Source organism: Solanum lycopersicum, chromosome 4 (assembly GCF_036512215.1).
Source record: "Solanum lycopersicum chromosome 4, SLM_r2.1".
Classification (NCBI taxonomy): Eukaryota; Viridiplantae; Streptophyta; class Magnoliopsida; order Solanales; family Solanaceae; genus Solanum; species Solanum lycopersicum.
The window spans coordinates 56,591,652-56,604,001 of NC_090803.1; the positions used below are offsets into that span (position 1 = coordinate 56,591,652).

Here is a 12,350-nt window from a genome sequence, read left to right on the forward strand (position 1 = left end):
GTAAAGGACATGGGATATTTCCTCTCAATATCTTGATTGAAGTACTATATATAGGTACTACATCTTCTTTGAAGTTTTTCTCTAAAGCATCATTATTTCGCGTCAGAAATTTACTGACTCGATTAATTCAGAAAGCCCTCAATAACTTTATTTATCAATCATGTCTCCGATCAACTCAATTAATTTGTCAAAAATCTTCTCAAAGCTTGACAAGAATGGTGATGGCCTTGTGTGTCTTGATGAGTTAAAGGGATTTCTTGATACAATAGGAATTATTGCAAGCCAAGAGGAGCTAGAGTTGCTACTTGGTAAAACAAGCCTAGACTCCATTGATTTTTTCTTCTTCTATGATGCTATCACAAAGGCAAATATTAATAAAGGTAGCAATTATAAGCACGAGGATCGAGAAAATGTTTTCTTGGAAAATGACCTACGTAAAGTGTTTAGAGTATTCGATTTAAACGAGGACGGATTCATATGTTGTGAGGAGCTGCAAAGAGCATTGTCAAGATTAGGATTGTGGGATGAACAATGTGGGAAAGATTGTAAGAGTATGATCAATGTTTATGACAAAAATTTAGATGGAAAACTTGATTATGAGGAGTTTAAAGACATGATGTTTGATAATTAATTAGAATTAGAGGCATGTAATATAATATAATATAATCCCGCTTACAATCTACCAAGAAAAAAAAATGTTTTAGTTTTATGCATTTGGATTAATGATGTTTGATGGTTTGCTGGGGATTTAATTTTATAGTTTTGTTGAACTTTATATTACTAATAGACTTTTAATATACTCTAGAAATATTAAGCTGCTGACTTTTCTCTTCTACTTGTTTGTTCATAATTTCGTATAAATAACTTTCAACATTTGAATTTGAATGTTTATACTTGCAAGAATTCAATAATATTTCAATCAGATCTTTTTCTTGCAATATCAGCAACCCTTAATTGACAGTTAATGGTGTTGGGTTTTATTGACATAATTTCTTATCATAAATAGGTTTTCCTTTTAGTAAAAGATTTTGGATTGACTAATCCAGGTTATAGGAATGTTTCTTCTAACTTAATCATCATTCACAATGTAGCCTCAAGGGCTTTGAGAGTTTTGGTTAGAGGGAGAACTTGTGGGTCACAAGCTTGATACGTTATTACTTTTGTGAACCTCCCATGTATTCCGAGTGAATTGGTTGAGGTTGTTTTCCTTTGTATTTTGTACTCTCATATTTATAGTGGATTGCTCATCTCCTTTGTGGACATAGGTTGATTGACCGAACCACGTTAAATCTCTGTGTCTTTTGGTATATTTCTCGTTTTCTTCTTACTCGTGGTCTTTTGGAGTTTGCTTTGCTAGCTTCCGCATTTACACCTACTTATTTTCGATCCTAACAAAGTGCCAATTAATTAAATAATTATAATAGAGCGCATATTATTATTTTATGTAGGGATTAGTTGTGTTGTGATACATGTATTCATTATTCCATCTTACATAAAACAATATCGATGTCGCATTAATTTTTCACATAAATAACTTACTTCCTAACTAGCTACCAAATGTGATATTACTTAATAAAATTTTATATCCTGCATAACTCACCTTAAAATCGGACAAACAAAAAGTGTAAATGATTTTTACACAATCAAGTCAATGAGAGTAAATAGCAACTGAAATCAAATCTGAGGCTCTTGCAATCTTTTTTAGAGCCAAGCAGCAAAAGACTACTTGTAAGGTTAGAAATAAATACAAATTAAATTCAAAAAGTAACCAAATTGCTCAATTATTTACTGTATACATAAAAAAAAAAAAGATTTCTCTCCAGAGGCTTTATCAATTTTGATTAAATCATCTATCTTCTTTAGAAATAAGTGAGTGTTGTATCAAAACATATAAATGACACGAGATGATTTGTGCACTGAGCTGCTCTGTGTTATTATAGACGCTTCTCGCCAATCAGTAGCTTCCAATTGGAATGAGGTCCCTCGCTGCTATCATATTTAAATGACACCCATCCTAAGGCCTGTACAATTTCTATGAGCTCTTCGATAACAGGTGTGGTGTCACGAATATAAACTCGTCCCCCGGGACGAAGAATTCTGTCTATTTCTAGCATGATAGTTGTCGCGTTGCATCTGCATGAATGAGATGTGAGGATATATAATCAATCACCTTCACATAAAATGAACTGCTTTGATGAATCACATTAATCGAAAAGTTTAATGCAAGGTGAAGAAGTATTATACCTGTTTTTTTCGACTGAGAAAAGAGCAGCAGCGTGGACTAAATCATACGTTCTTGGATAAGTATCAAATGGCTCACACCTGGAGGTCAAAACAATAGGATTTAAACAGGTCAAGCTATTCGTGTCCACGTTCTAATTTGTTGGTACGAAGTGGTTTTCAAACGACTGAAATTGATTTTGATGTAAGCCAGCCCCGTTATTCATTTGATACATGATCATCTAGAGTGCAATCTAAGATGCTCAAATTCATATAGACATGTTATCAAATCTACTAACGAACAAAAGAGAGAATTCTATGATCTACAGTACAAGCCACATAGTGTAGTGCACTAATTTTGGCTGTACATGAATACCATGATCCGTCACCAAATCTGATGATTAGACTCCTGAAAAAACTTGCAAAACATTTGATGTAAATACTATCCACAGAAGGAGAAGTGTATTTTACCAGTCATGCATGACTCCAATGAAACCCCGGTCATATAGAACAGGCAGTGTATTATGACCACTAATGGGAACAACATTCATAACCCAGCAATCGAAGTTGAAATCATGCAACGCAGCTGCAAACCTACCAAAACATCTCAACAATTAGGAGCACTGCAGCTTAAAATGTTTTTCGAATTTCAAAAGCTTTAGATGTCAGCAGAGCATGTAAAATGGAATGAATAGGTCCAATTCTTTTAAATGAAACATACCCCCCATATACAGCTCTCATGTCCAGCACGTTTCGTAGGTTTAACTTTTCCCAACGGAAAGCACCAATATATCCTTTTATTACAGCATACCAAAAATTTGACTCCGCTTTATAAATTTCCCTCCTAGATAATTCAGCATCCATTTTTATACTAAACAGCCTGTCCGATGGAGAGTGAAGGCGTGCAGGCCAAGCAGTCACGTTAGCTCCATAGCCATTCTCAGGTAATTGGGTAATACATTTCGTTAAATTTACATTCCTGCCACAAAGAATCAATAAAACAAGCATCAGCCCACATAACTACGAATTCAATTACAACCTTGTCACAATGTATTCGGTTTTCTTAAGACCCCTATCGTCAGTCATCCCCTGAAATTTTTGTAAGAAAACAATATGTAAACACACACAGACATACTCTATTAAGATAAATTCATGCAGATAACAAATAGGACTAGTTGATATGAGTAAATGACTAAAAAGGAGCCAAGGAAAATGATAGGCAAGTATCAATATTGATGAAATTAGAGCATGCTACATTATGAAATTGGCAAAAGAGAGTAGAAAATACCAGACATTATCTGGATCATCACCAGCTGAACATAGAGAAGGTTGAACTGCTGGAGCGCGACTGAGATAGCAACTATTATTCAATGGCTTCCTCCAAATATAAATGTCACCCTCCTTCTTCAATAACTCCCAGCATAGGCGTCGGGTAAGATCCTCCATTTCTGCATAACAGTAAGGAACATAAAGCATAAGTAACATTTCACCTTAACGCAGTTTATAGAACTCACAGTAATGATAAAACTGTAAAGAAAAGTAACCAAAATGGACATAGCATTTAATTTAAATATCTGACTCTCCTTAGGCTACATAAAGAGAAATCTAAATATAGACTCTTTGCACAATTTCGCAAACAGAAACAAGCCCAGATGATTTGTGTCTACATTTTTTACTCACATCAGCCTCTATTGGTGCCCTATTGCTAGATAATGATAAAGCAGTTACCTTTAAATGGTGCAAACAAGTTCTCTTCATGTTTGTGAACGGGTTCTGCTGCCCAGATAAAATATCCTCCTGCCCTAAGCATTCTGTTCACCTCTAGAAGCAGAATGCCATCTACACCGGAAAATCAAAGAGCAATAGATGAGAAGCGACAGATTAGGTTGGCAATATCCACCCCTTAAACAATCTAGATAATGTAGCAAAAGAAGAGAAGAAGCCCCAAAAGATAGTTACATGGAGATGCAAATACAATTTACTTATTAAAGAAGAATGCCTGTTAAACTCACAAGATGTTTTTTGCTACTGTCGATATGTTCCTTTCTATTTCCCATATTATGTTGTTGACCACATGTCTACTATTTTTTTCTTTTAACAGGGGAGATGACATCGATTTTAGTTAAAAAGAACAGTTTAAGACATGTCACAAAATCAAAACCTAGCTTTGCATCAGATAATTGTACCATAAGAAAACATATCAACTTTGTCCTGGAAGTAACAGAATTCTGAATGATTTCTTGGTCAAGAACTTGATGATGAATAGCAATCTATAGTGAAACAAACGAGATATATACCATCACGGGTCCAATTTATGCTACATCTGGAACAATGTATCATGTCAAATGCCTGGCTAGGGTACAAAAGACGGTGAGTAGTAAATGCTGCGAACATAGCAGGCACTCCACGTTCCAATGCAAATTGAATCTGATTGTTATGCACATCTTTTGTTGCAATAGACAATGTACTGACATTGTGGTCCATCAGATATGCCCCAAAACTCGCTATTCCACAACTAATATCCATGACAACTCTTGTTCGTTGGCCAAAAGCAATTTCTGGAACCATCTATGGTTGCATGAAAATAGTAGCATAGTCAAGTAATATTGATGAAAAATAAACCAAGTAAGAAGTGGAGAAGCAGAGTACCTTAGAAATCTGATCCAAGTATTGATTTACACCCTGGGAAAATTGTGTCATGTCTCCTGGAAATATGTACTTGTCACCCTTCCTTACTACCCACTTATTGCCTGCTTTTCCTTTGGCAAAGGGTGTACGGGCCACATTGGATAACCATATCTGTTTAAAGCTAGAGCTTTTTAGAAGTAATGCCTTGAATCATCAAATAAAGAAAACAGCACCACACTCGTTTTTGGTTTCCAATATCAATAATAATGGTTTACTTGTGCCGAGGGTCTATCCGGAACAACCTCTCACCTCCACAAGGTGGGATAAAGTTCTGTGTACACTCTTATCTCACCCGACCCCACATTATGGAAATCATTGGGAATGTTGTTGTTATAATATAATAATAATGGTGAATAAGACTAAATTTCAATATTGTTCTCTGGGTCACTTCTAAAACATAGAAACGCTCGTACTTCTAGACAGACTGTGTTCCGAAATGAAAAGAAAGAGATTGCGGATTAATGAGTGTCATCACAGCTCACACCAGAGAATAAATATGATCACATATTGAACCAAAAGAGGAACAGTTGTGGCATTTTCCCTCTAACAGGAAAATGAAAGAAAAGAATACAGAAGATAGTGACCGATAATGGTTAGAGAAATACCACAATCTCAGGAAATAATTAGGCCAGTTCAATTAATTGGATGACTAACATATGTGGTGAGTTCACTGGCGATAATATTGATCAGAAAATTTCTGATGATAATTATCTAAGACTAGCAAGATAAATTACATAGCACATGGTTAGACAGGGGAAAATTAGGTGATGAAAACATGGGGTGTGTGCCTATCAACTAGCAGCTGCCCCATTCTTAATATTAAGTAGTTATTGAGGGCATTCAATCACCATGATAACACAGTAAAGAAAAGTCTAATACCTAACCTACACCACCTCAGAGAGTTTGGTAGGACTTGGAGCAACTTTACCCATAACTTACAACTCCCCCAAACCTGTCTCATGCAAGTATTTAGCGTGGAAGAACCATAACCTAACTATTCAACCACCAAAAGTCCTAGACAAGCCATTTGCAACTATTCCCCTAATTCTAAACTATAAGATCAACCATATTCTATTCCTGTAAATGAGCATTGATGAAAATAATACTTGTAATTCAGTTGGCCAAATTCACCATCACCATTAATTAAAGTGGACCAAAACCAAATAAGAAACCTAAATCACTAAAAGTATGTTAGTAATTCAATTCACCTTCACCGTTAATTAAAGATTGAGCAAAAACCAAACAGGAAACTTATTGGAATTGGCAAAATTCACCATCACCATTAATTAAAGATGGAGACAAACCAAATAATAAGAAACAGGCCTGACTAAACAAAAGTTCCTTCAATTTGGTATCGAGTCATAAAGAAGGCTACGGATAAGCAACTAACATAAACTACTACTGTACAACGCATCTCGTGGACAGCCTTCAAAGGCTATCGTTCTCTAGACCTAGTAGAGGTCCGAATAGACTAGACTATAAGGACCAGTGTCCAAAGACCTGCCAGACCGCTGATCTCACTTAACCTCTCGATGTCACAAATAACAATAAGAAAGGTTCACGTCACAGGCAGCAGATCTGACTAGCTCAACATTAACTAAAAGTATTTTAGTAATTCAGTAAAGTCAAATTCACATTCACCATTAATTAAAGATTGAGAAAAACCCAAACAGAGAAATAATTAACTAGAAGTATCGTGATAACAATAATAATAATTAATGAATAAAACATAAATCCAGTACCTCATCCCTGCTCTTTGGCCATGTTATTCTTAGTTTGTAACCTTTAGGCCATGGCACCAAACAATCCAATCCTTTTCCTTTTGGAGGGCAATGCCTTTCCAAAATCCCCTCCATATTATCCAAACAAGGAATATAATCCCTCATGCGCTCATCACAAACTTTAAATTTCCCAATTTTACCCCTCAAAACTCCTCCATTCTCATCACTCCCATTCTTCTCATCCACCACACTGTCTATCACCTCCTCATCAAAATCCCCCACCACAAACTCAGTTGTCATTGCCCCATTCTCATCAACAATCCCCGTCCTCTCCATCCCCGGCTGTCGGAGCTTCGGAACAGCTGCCGCCGCCGACGGCGGCGGATATGGATTGTCACCGGCAGTGGGTGTGGAAGTGAAAGACATAGAAAATGCTAGAGAAGGGGTTGTGGGGTTAGAGACAGTAGTGATATCTGATGAAAAACTTCTGAGAATGATGAAAAGGGAAAGGCATAGAAAAGAAAACCCCATGATTTTGACGAAAGCTGGAGACTTTGTAAGTGAAACAAGATTATTTTCTGAACCTGACAAACTCGTACTAATCCCCTTCATTGTTCCTCCCTCCACCACCAAAAAAAACGAAAAATCAAGAACTGAAGTTGGAATTCACGTAAAGGTTTGTGGGGTTGAATTATTTCTTAAGAAATTCTTTGCTGGTTTTACATGGCATTGAAACAGTGGACTCTTAGGGGGAGGCGTAAACGTGACGGTAGAAAAATGGTAACATATAAAGTATATATATTATTTCACTTATTTCAAGGAATTGTAAAGTTCAATAATGGCAGAAAATCAAGAATCATCTGAACTGAAGTAGGAGAGTGTGTGTATATTTGTGGGTCCGACTTTTTTCCTATTTTGGCAAGTGGGTCAGGTTTGGTCCACGAACCACTTGTCCCACCCGAACGCTTTGGGGGAAAAGGAAAATTGGTATAAGAGAAAATTATCAAATGGTCCTTGATATATTGAGGTTATTTTATTTTGGTTCTTAATATATTCTACGTGATTGAAATAGTTCTTCATCTATGACAAAATGTGTTTAATTTAATTTATTACACTAAACTTAATAATTTACCTCAAGAACTGTTAAATATAATAGTGAGATCCACAGAACTTACAAAATCCACCATTTTACTATCTTTATTAGTTCAAAAAAAGAGTTTCATGAATTCTAAAAAATATCATTTTCACTAATATTTAACCGCACAATTACAAAATCATTATTGTAAAATCTAGATAGGCTAGAAACAGATCTCTCATCCATTTGTATGGAACATGGTGAAAAACTGACTGATTAAAGCCAAATACTATGGGAATTTGTGAGTTTCTTTCAAGCCTTAAGGGGACTAATACCGAGGAGTTGCCATCTTTGGACTTTAAAATAATAAAGGATGGCCATTTCTTGAATAAACACCAACAACAACTTTGAAAAATGAGGTAAACACGGAAGAGATCATACAAGCACTGAATGAGATGCCAAATAAAAGAAGCTCCAAGTATTGATGGGTTTGCTGTAGAGTTTTTAAGATAATAGTGAAAGATAATAGGAGACGAGATCATTCAAGTGGTTTTCCACTTTTTTGAAATAGGCAACCTGCTAAAAAGGGTTAATTATATTACTGTGACTCTGATCCCTATAGTGTCCAACCCCATCTATGTCAAAAAATGCAGGTCAATTGCTTGTTGCAACATGATGTATAAACTAATAGACATAATAATCACCTCAACATTAGTGTTGGTTATCAATTACTAATTGGTAGATCCATCTCGGTCGGCCTTTATAGTTGATAAGAATATACTAGATAATGTGATTGTGGCACATGAGCTAGTCAAAGGCTAAACAATAAGGGAGTATCATTAAGGTGTCTAATCAAAGTAAACATCAGAAAGAACTATGGTTCGGTGGACTGAGCCTTCCTAAAGATGGTGCTGTTGGAATCTGGACTTTTGTCTAGATTTGTGAATCGAACCATGCATGTGTGTCTACAATAAGTTATTTTTTATTTATTAATAGAGGCTCAACCCCACACTTTGAAGCTAGAAATGATTGAGTCAAGGAATTCCCATGTCCCATACTCTTTGTAACTATAATGGAAGACCTAAATAAAACATTCAAGCAATTAAGACATAACCCCTCATTCAAACACCACCTTAGATGTGGGAAACTGAGAGTGATACATATATGCTTTGCAAATGACCTGATTATGTGTTTCGGGGCTCAAAAATTATCAAATTATTTAATATTGCGAGTATTTAATCATTTCTCAAAGGTTTCAAGGCTAAATGCAAATTTGGAGAAAAGATCACTATACATTTCTGGTACTATACATGAATTCAAAGAATAGATATTAAGAGATATCCTCTTCGTCGTAAGAGAGTTGCCTTTTAGATATATTGAAGTCTCGATATTCTCAAAGAAGATTACAGTACATCAATACATGTCACTAGTAATTTAAGTGATTGCGAGAATAGATGTTGGACTAAGTTCTCATCATATAGTGACAGAGTTCAACTCATCAAGAATTTCCTATTTGAAATGTAAACATATGGGGGACCAATCATTCTAATTTCTAAGAAGGTTATATAACAAATGTAATATCTCGCAATTTGAAATAACTAGAAAGAAACTTGAAAATTTTTGTTAAGTTAGAAAAGTTGAGTTTTGGTCAACTTCAAATGACCATAATATTTAGTTCAGGATTAGTTGGAGGTACTTTCAAATATGGTAGGAAAGCTCTTGGAACGATGAGTTGGAGGTACTTTTAGATATGTCTTTCAAAAGTTGGGTTGTTGCAATAAGAAAAGTCCAATCTGGACTTTTTATGGGTAGTTTGGTCTTTTTCTTACTCATTGTCGCGCCTCATTTTCTCGCGAAAACGGGTTTTATCGCGACCTAATAACTCTTTTGGGGATTTTAGGTTTTGAGGAATCGCCACCTAACAAATTAATGTGTGTTAGGGCACCTATCTAACATAACTAAGTCTAGCTAAGGATAACGAATCAGAGAATCGGGTAAGTGTTCAAATTACCTCGAGGGAAAGGTGTTAGGCATCCCTCAAGGTCCACAAATGTGGATCCCGACCGTATCTCATGCAATTTATGTGGGGGTTACAAGTAGCAGATAAGGTTGATTCATTATTTATTTATTTAATTTTAACATGCTGGTTAGGTGATAACATTAAACAATAAAAATTAATTTATTATTAATTAATGAAACATGTAAGACTAGGTGATAAGAATATTGAACAATTAAAACTATTTTAATTAATTAAACTTGCGAAGGCTAGGTGACAGCTATATTCAGCAATTAAGATCATTTTTATTTAACTTAACATGCGAGACTATGTGATATAACAAGTTGAACAAGTAGTCATATTATTATTTTAATTATTTTTAAGTATGCGAGTCTAAGTGATAACAATAAAACATATATATTAAGCAATTAATAAATAGATAAGCGAGAGGATAGAAAAGAGACAAATAAATAAGCAAATAATTTTATATTTTTAATTTTAAACTACCCAAAATAAACAAAATTTAAACAAACAAATAAAGGGATAAAGGGAAGGGAGCCTCAAAGAGAGACTTTTGGATTAACACTCAACTTTTCTTTTTATTTTTTGATAGGCTGCCGTATAGGGACAGACAAACCAAGGTTTGTCTTTTCGAGCTAGAGTCGATGTCATCATCTCCATAGGGCCAACTACCCCTACCCAACTACCACATGCATTTCGTACCTAAAAGGTGTGTAATCGTCCCAATTTTATTGTCCAAGAGGCATTGGACTCTTAAAGGGCGGGTTTAGACAATAAAATATAAGGCCCTCCTAAACACCAAGTCAAACAAACAAGACAAACAAGATGGTCATTTTAGCATGATATGTTTCAATTTAGCTTCTAAATTTTAATTAGACATGCTTGCAAACAACACATAATTGTGAAAGGTTTTCATGATAAGTGTGTGAGCATACAAACAAGCAAACTTTCAAAAATAGCACAGAATTAAGCAGGCAAAATTATTAATAGACATTCTTAAAAGCATGCAGACAGTTATCGAATTAGATTTAAAAGTGATCGAGAAATATTACACAATGAAGATTTAGCTAATTTTAAAATGACCAAAAGTTAGTGCCTAAATAGATTTTATTTGATTTGATTTTCAAGTAGCAAAGGAATGATCACACATGCATATATATTTTGAATAGTAGCGAATTTGATTATTAAGGCAGAAAATATTATTTAGAACAAAAGACTTTATTTGTTTAAGACAGAAAGTTATTTTAAGGACAATAGTATTTATTACTAATGCAGAATTTTTTTTAATAAGTGACAAATTTATTGTTAATGCAGAAAATTATTTTTAGAACATTGATGGATTTACAGATTGGTTATTAATGTTAAAAAATATTTTTTGGCAGAAAATAATTACAATGCAGAATAAATTAGTATAAATTTTAGATGCAAAAGAGGTTAATTGTGATGCAGAAAAATGTTAATTTTTTTTTTTGCAGATTTTTCTAGGCAAATTAGTATGACAATTTTTAGGAAGAAACATAAAATAATAATGTACGCAGAAATTCGCTATTTTACATAGAGCTGAAAAATATTGGCAGGTTATCTTGTTTTAAGACATGCTAAGAATTATTAGAGAATGACTATAATGAACAATCATATTTAATTAAATCCTATAGGCATGGTTTCTAAGTGAACATGTTGAAACTCGTTAGTAAAATTCACATTAATAAATAAGGGGCAGATTGACATTCAAGATTTTTATACCTTTCAAAATAAGTTAGCATGCTAGAGATTAGTTGGTGATTCCTATTAACATGATTTCTAGGCGATTGGAAAGTCAAAACAACACATATAGACATGTTTTTCTAACTCTCAAAGGACGTAAACTATTTTAATCCTATAAGCATAATAAGACATGTACACGAGTTCTAGCAAATTAAAGAGAGATCTATACTCATAACTCAATTAAGTAATATCATAATGAAGTTAGTCTCAACATTTGATTAGACAAGATTAGCCAAGTCGTCAAACAAAGACGACTTTATTTTATTCTTTTATTCTTTAGTGAGATCTAACTGATTTATCAAATGAGAACTATCAAACGAATTAAAATCCTATAGGCAAGCTTTTTAACACGGAAAAATTTTGCAAGATAAAAGATAGATTAGCACATAATTCCACCTCCCCTTATACGATCCCCAATATATTTCATGTATATAGTTAGCGAGTTTTACAAATATTATAAAATATGAACCAAGTGTACACATTAAAATAAATAGCTTCTTTCGAAATTTTCATCTAGGCAAATCTTCAAACTCTTGAACTCTAAGTTCAAACCTGTTCGAAAGAATATAGCACATATACGATGAAAAAAATCATTGTAACATCCAATGTTCATAATAACCAATTACTCTCATATATATGTACATAACACACAAAAAAAGATAAAGAATAACCATAGTTATGTTATCACACGTAAAAGGATAATGAAACTTACTTGAATGTTTCCTTGTTGTTTCGTTTTCCAAAACACAAGTATTTATAATTATGCAAAAATTAAATTTAAACTAATAAAAAGGGCTAACCAATTATGCAGAAAAGATTATCAACAATAGAGACAGCGTAATCTGAACACAGCAAAGTAACAAAA

General features: G+C 34.1%; 2 protein-coding genes across 2 annotated transcripts; one reads left to right on the top strand and one right to left on the bottom strand.

The window, feature by feature from the left end:
- LOC101245247 (probable calcium-binding protein CML44) lies at nucleotides 1-835 on the top strand. Its single transcript, XM_004237307.5, has one exon. It carries the CDS (start codon nucleotides 161-163, stop codon nucleotides 629-631), a length of 471 nt encoding a protein of 156 aa, XP_004237355.1. The 5' UTR covers nucleotides 1-160; the 3' UTR covers nucleotides 632-835.
- Nucleotides 836-1,674: 839 nt separating this feature from the next.
- Nucleotides 1,675-7,472, bottom strand: LOC101244948 (probable methyltransferase PMT10). Its single transcript, XM_004237306.5, has 9 exons — nucleotides 6,651-7,472; nucleotides 4,870-5,019; nucleotides 4,518-4,788; nucleotides 3,949-4,059; nucleotides 3,509-3,668; nucleotides 2,942-3,199; nucleotides 2,692-2,814; nucleotides 2,245-2,322; nucleotides 1,675-2,133 (listed from the first exon to the last, which is right to left on the bottom strand). Exons 1-9 carry the CDS (start codon nucleotides 7,239-7,241, stop codon nucleotides 1,935-1,937), a joined length of 1,941 nt encoding a protein of 646 aa, XP_004237354.1. The 5' UTR covers nucleotides 7,242-7,472; the 3' UTR covers nucleotides 1,675-1,934.
- Between the last annotated feature and the right edge of the window lie 4,878 nt (nucleotides 7,473-12,350).

Excerpts from the sequence above, each read along its gene's own strand:
- LOC101244948 (XM_004237306.5), bottom strand. The coding sequence starts at position 7,241 with ATGAAGGGGATTAGTACGAGTTTGTCAGGTTCAGAAAATAATCTTGTT. Across the intron at positions 4,789-4,869 it reads ACTTGGATCAGATTTCTAAG|ATGGTTCCAGAAATTGCTTT; the intron begins GTACTCTGCTTC and ends ATGCAACCATAG. Across the intron at positions 2,323-2,691 it reads ATTGGAGTCATGCATGACTG|GTGTGAGCCATTTGATACTT; the intron begins GTAAAATACACT and ends TTTGACCTCCAG.
- LOC101245247 (XM_004237307.5), top strand. The coding sequence starts at position 161 with ATGTCTCCGATCAACTCAATTAATTTGTCAAAAATCTTCTCAAAGCTT.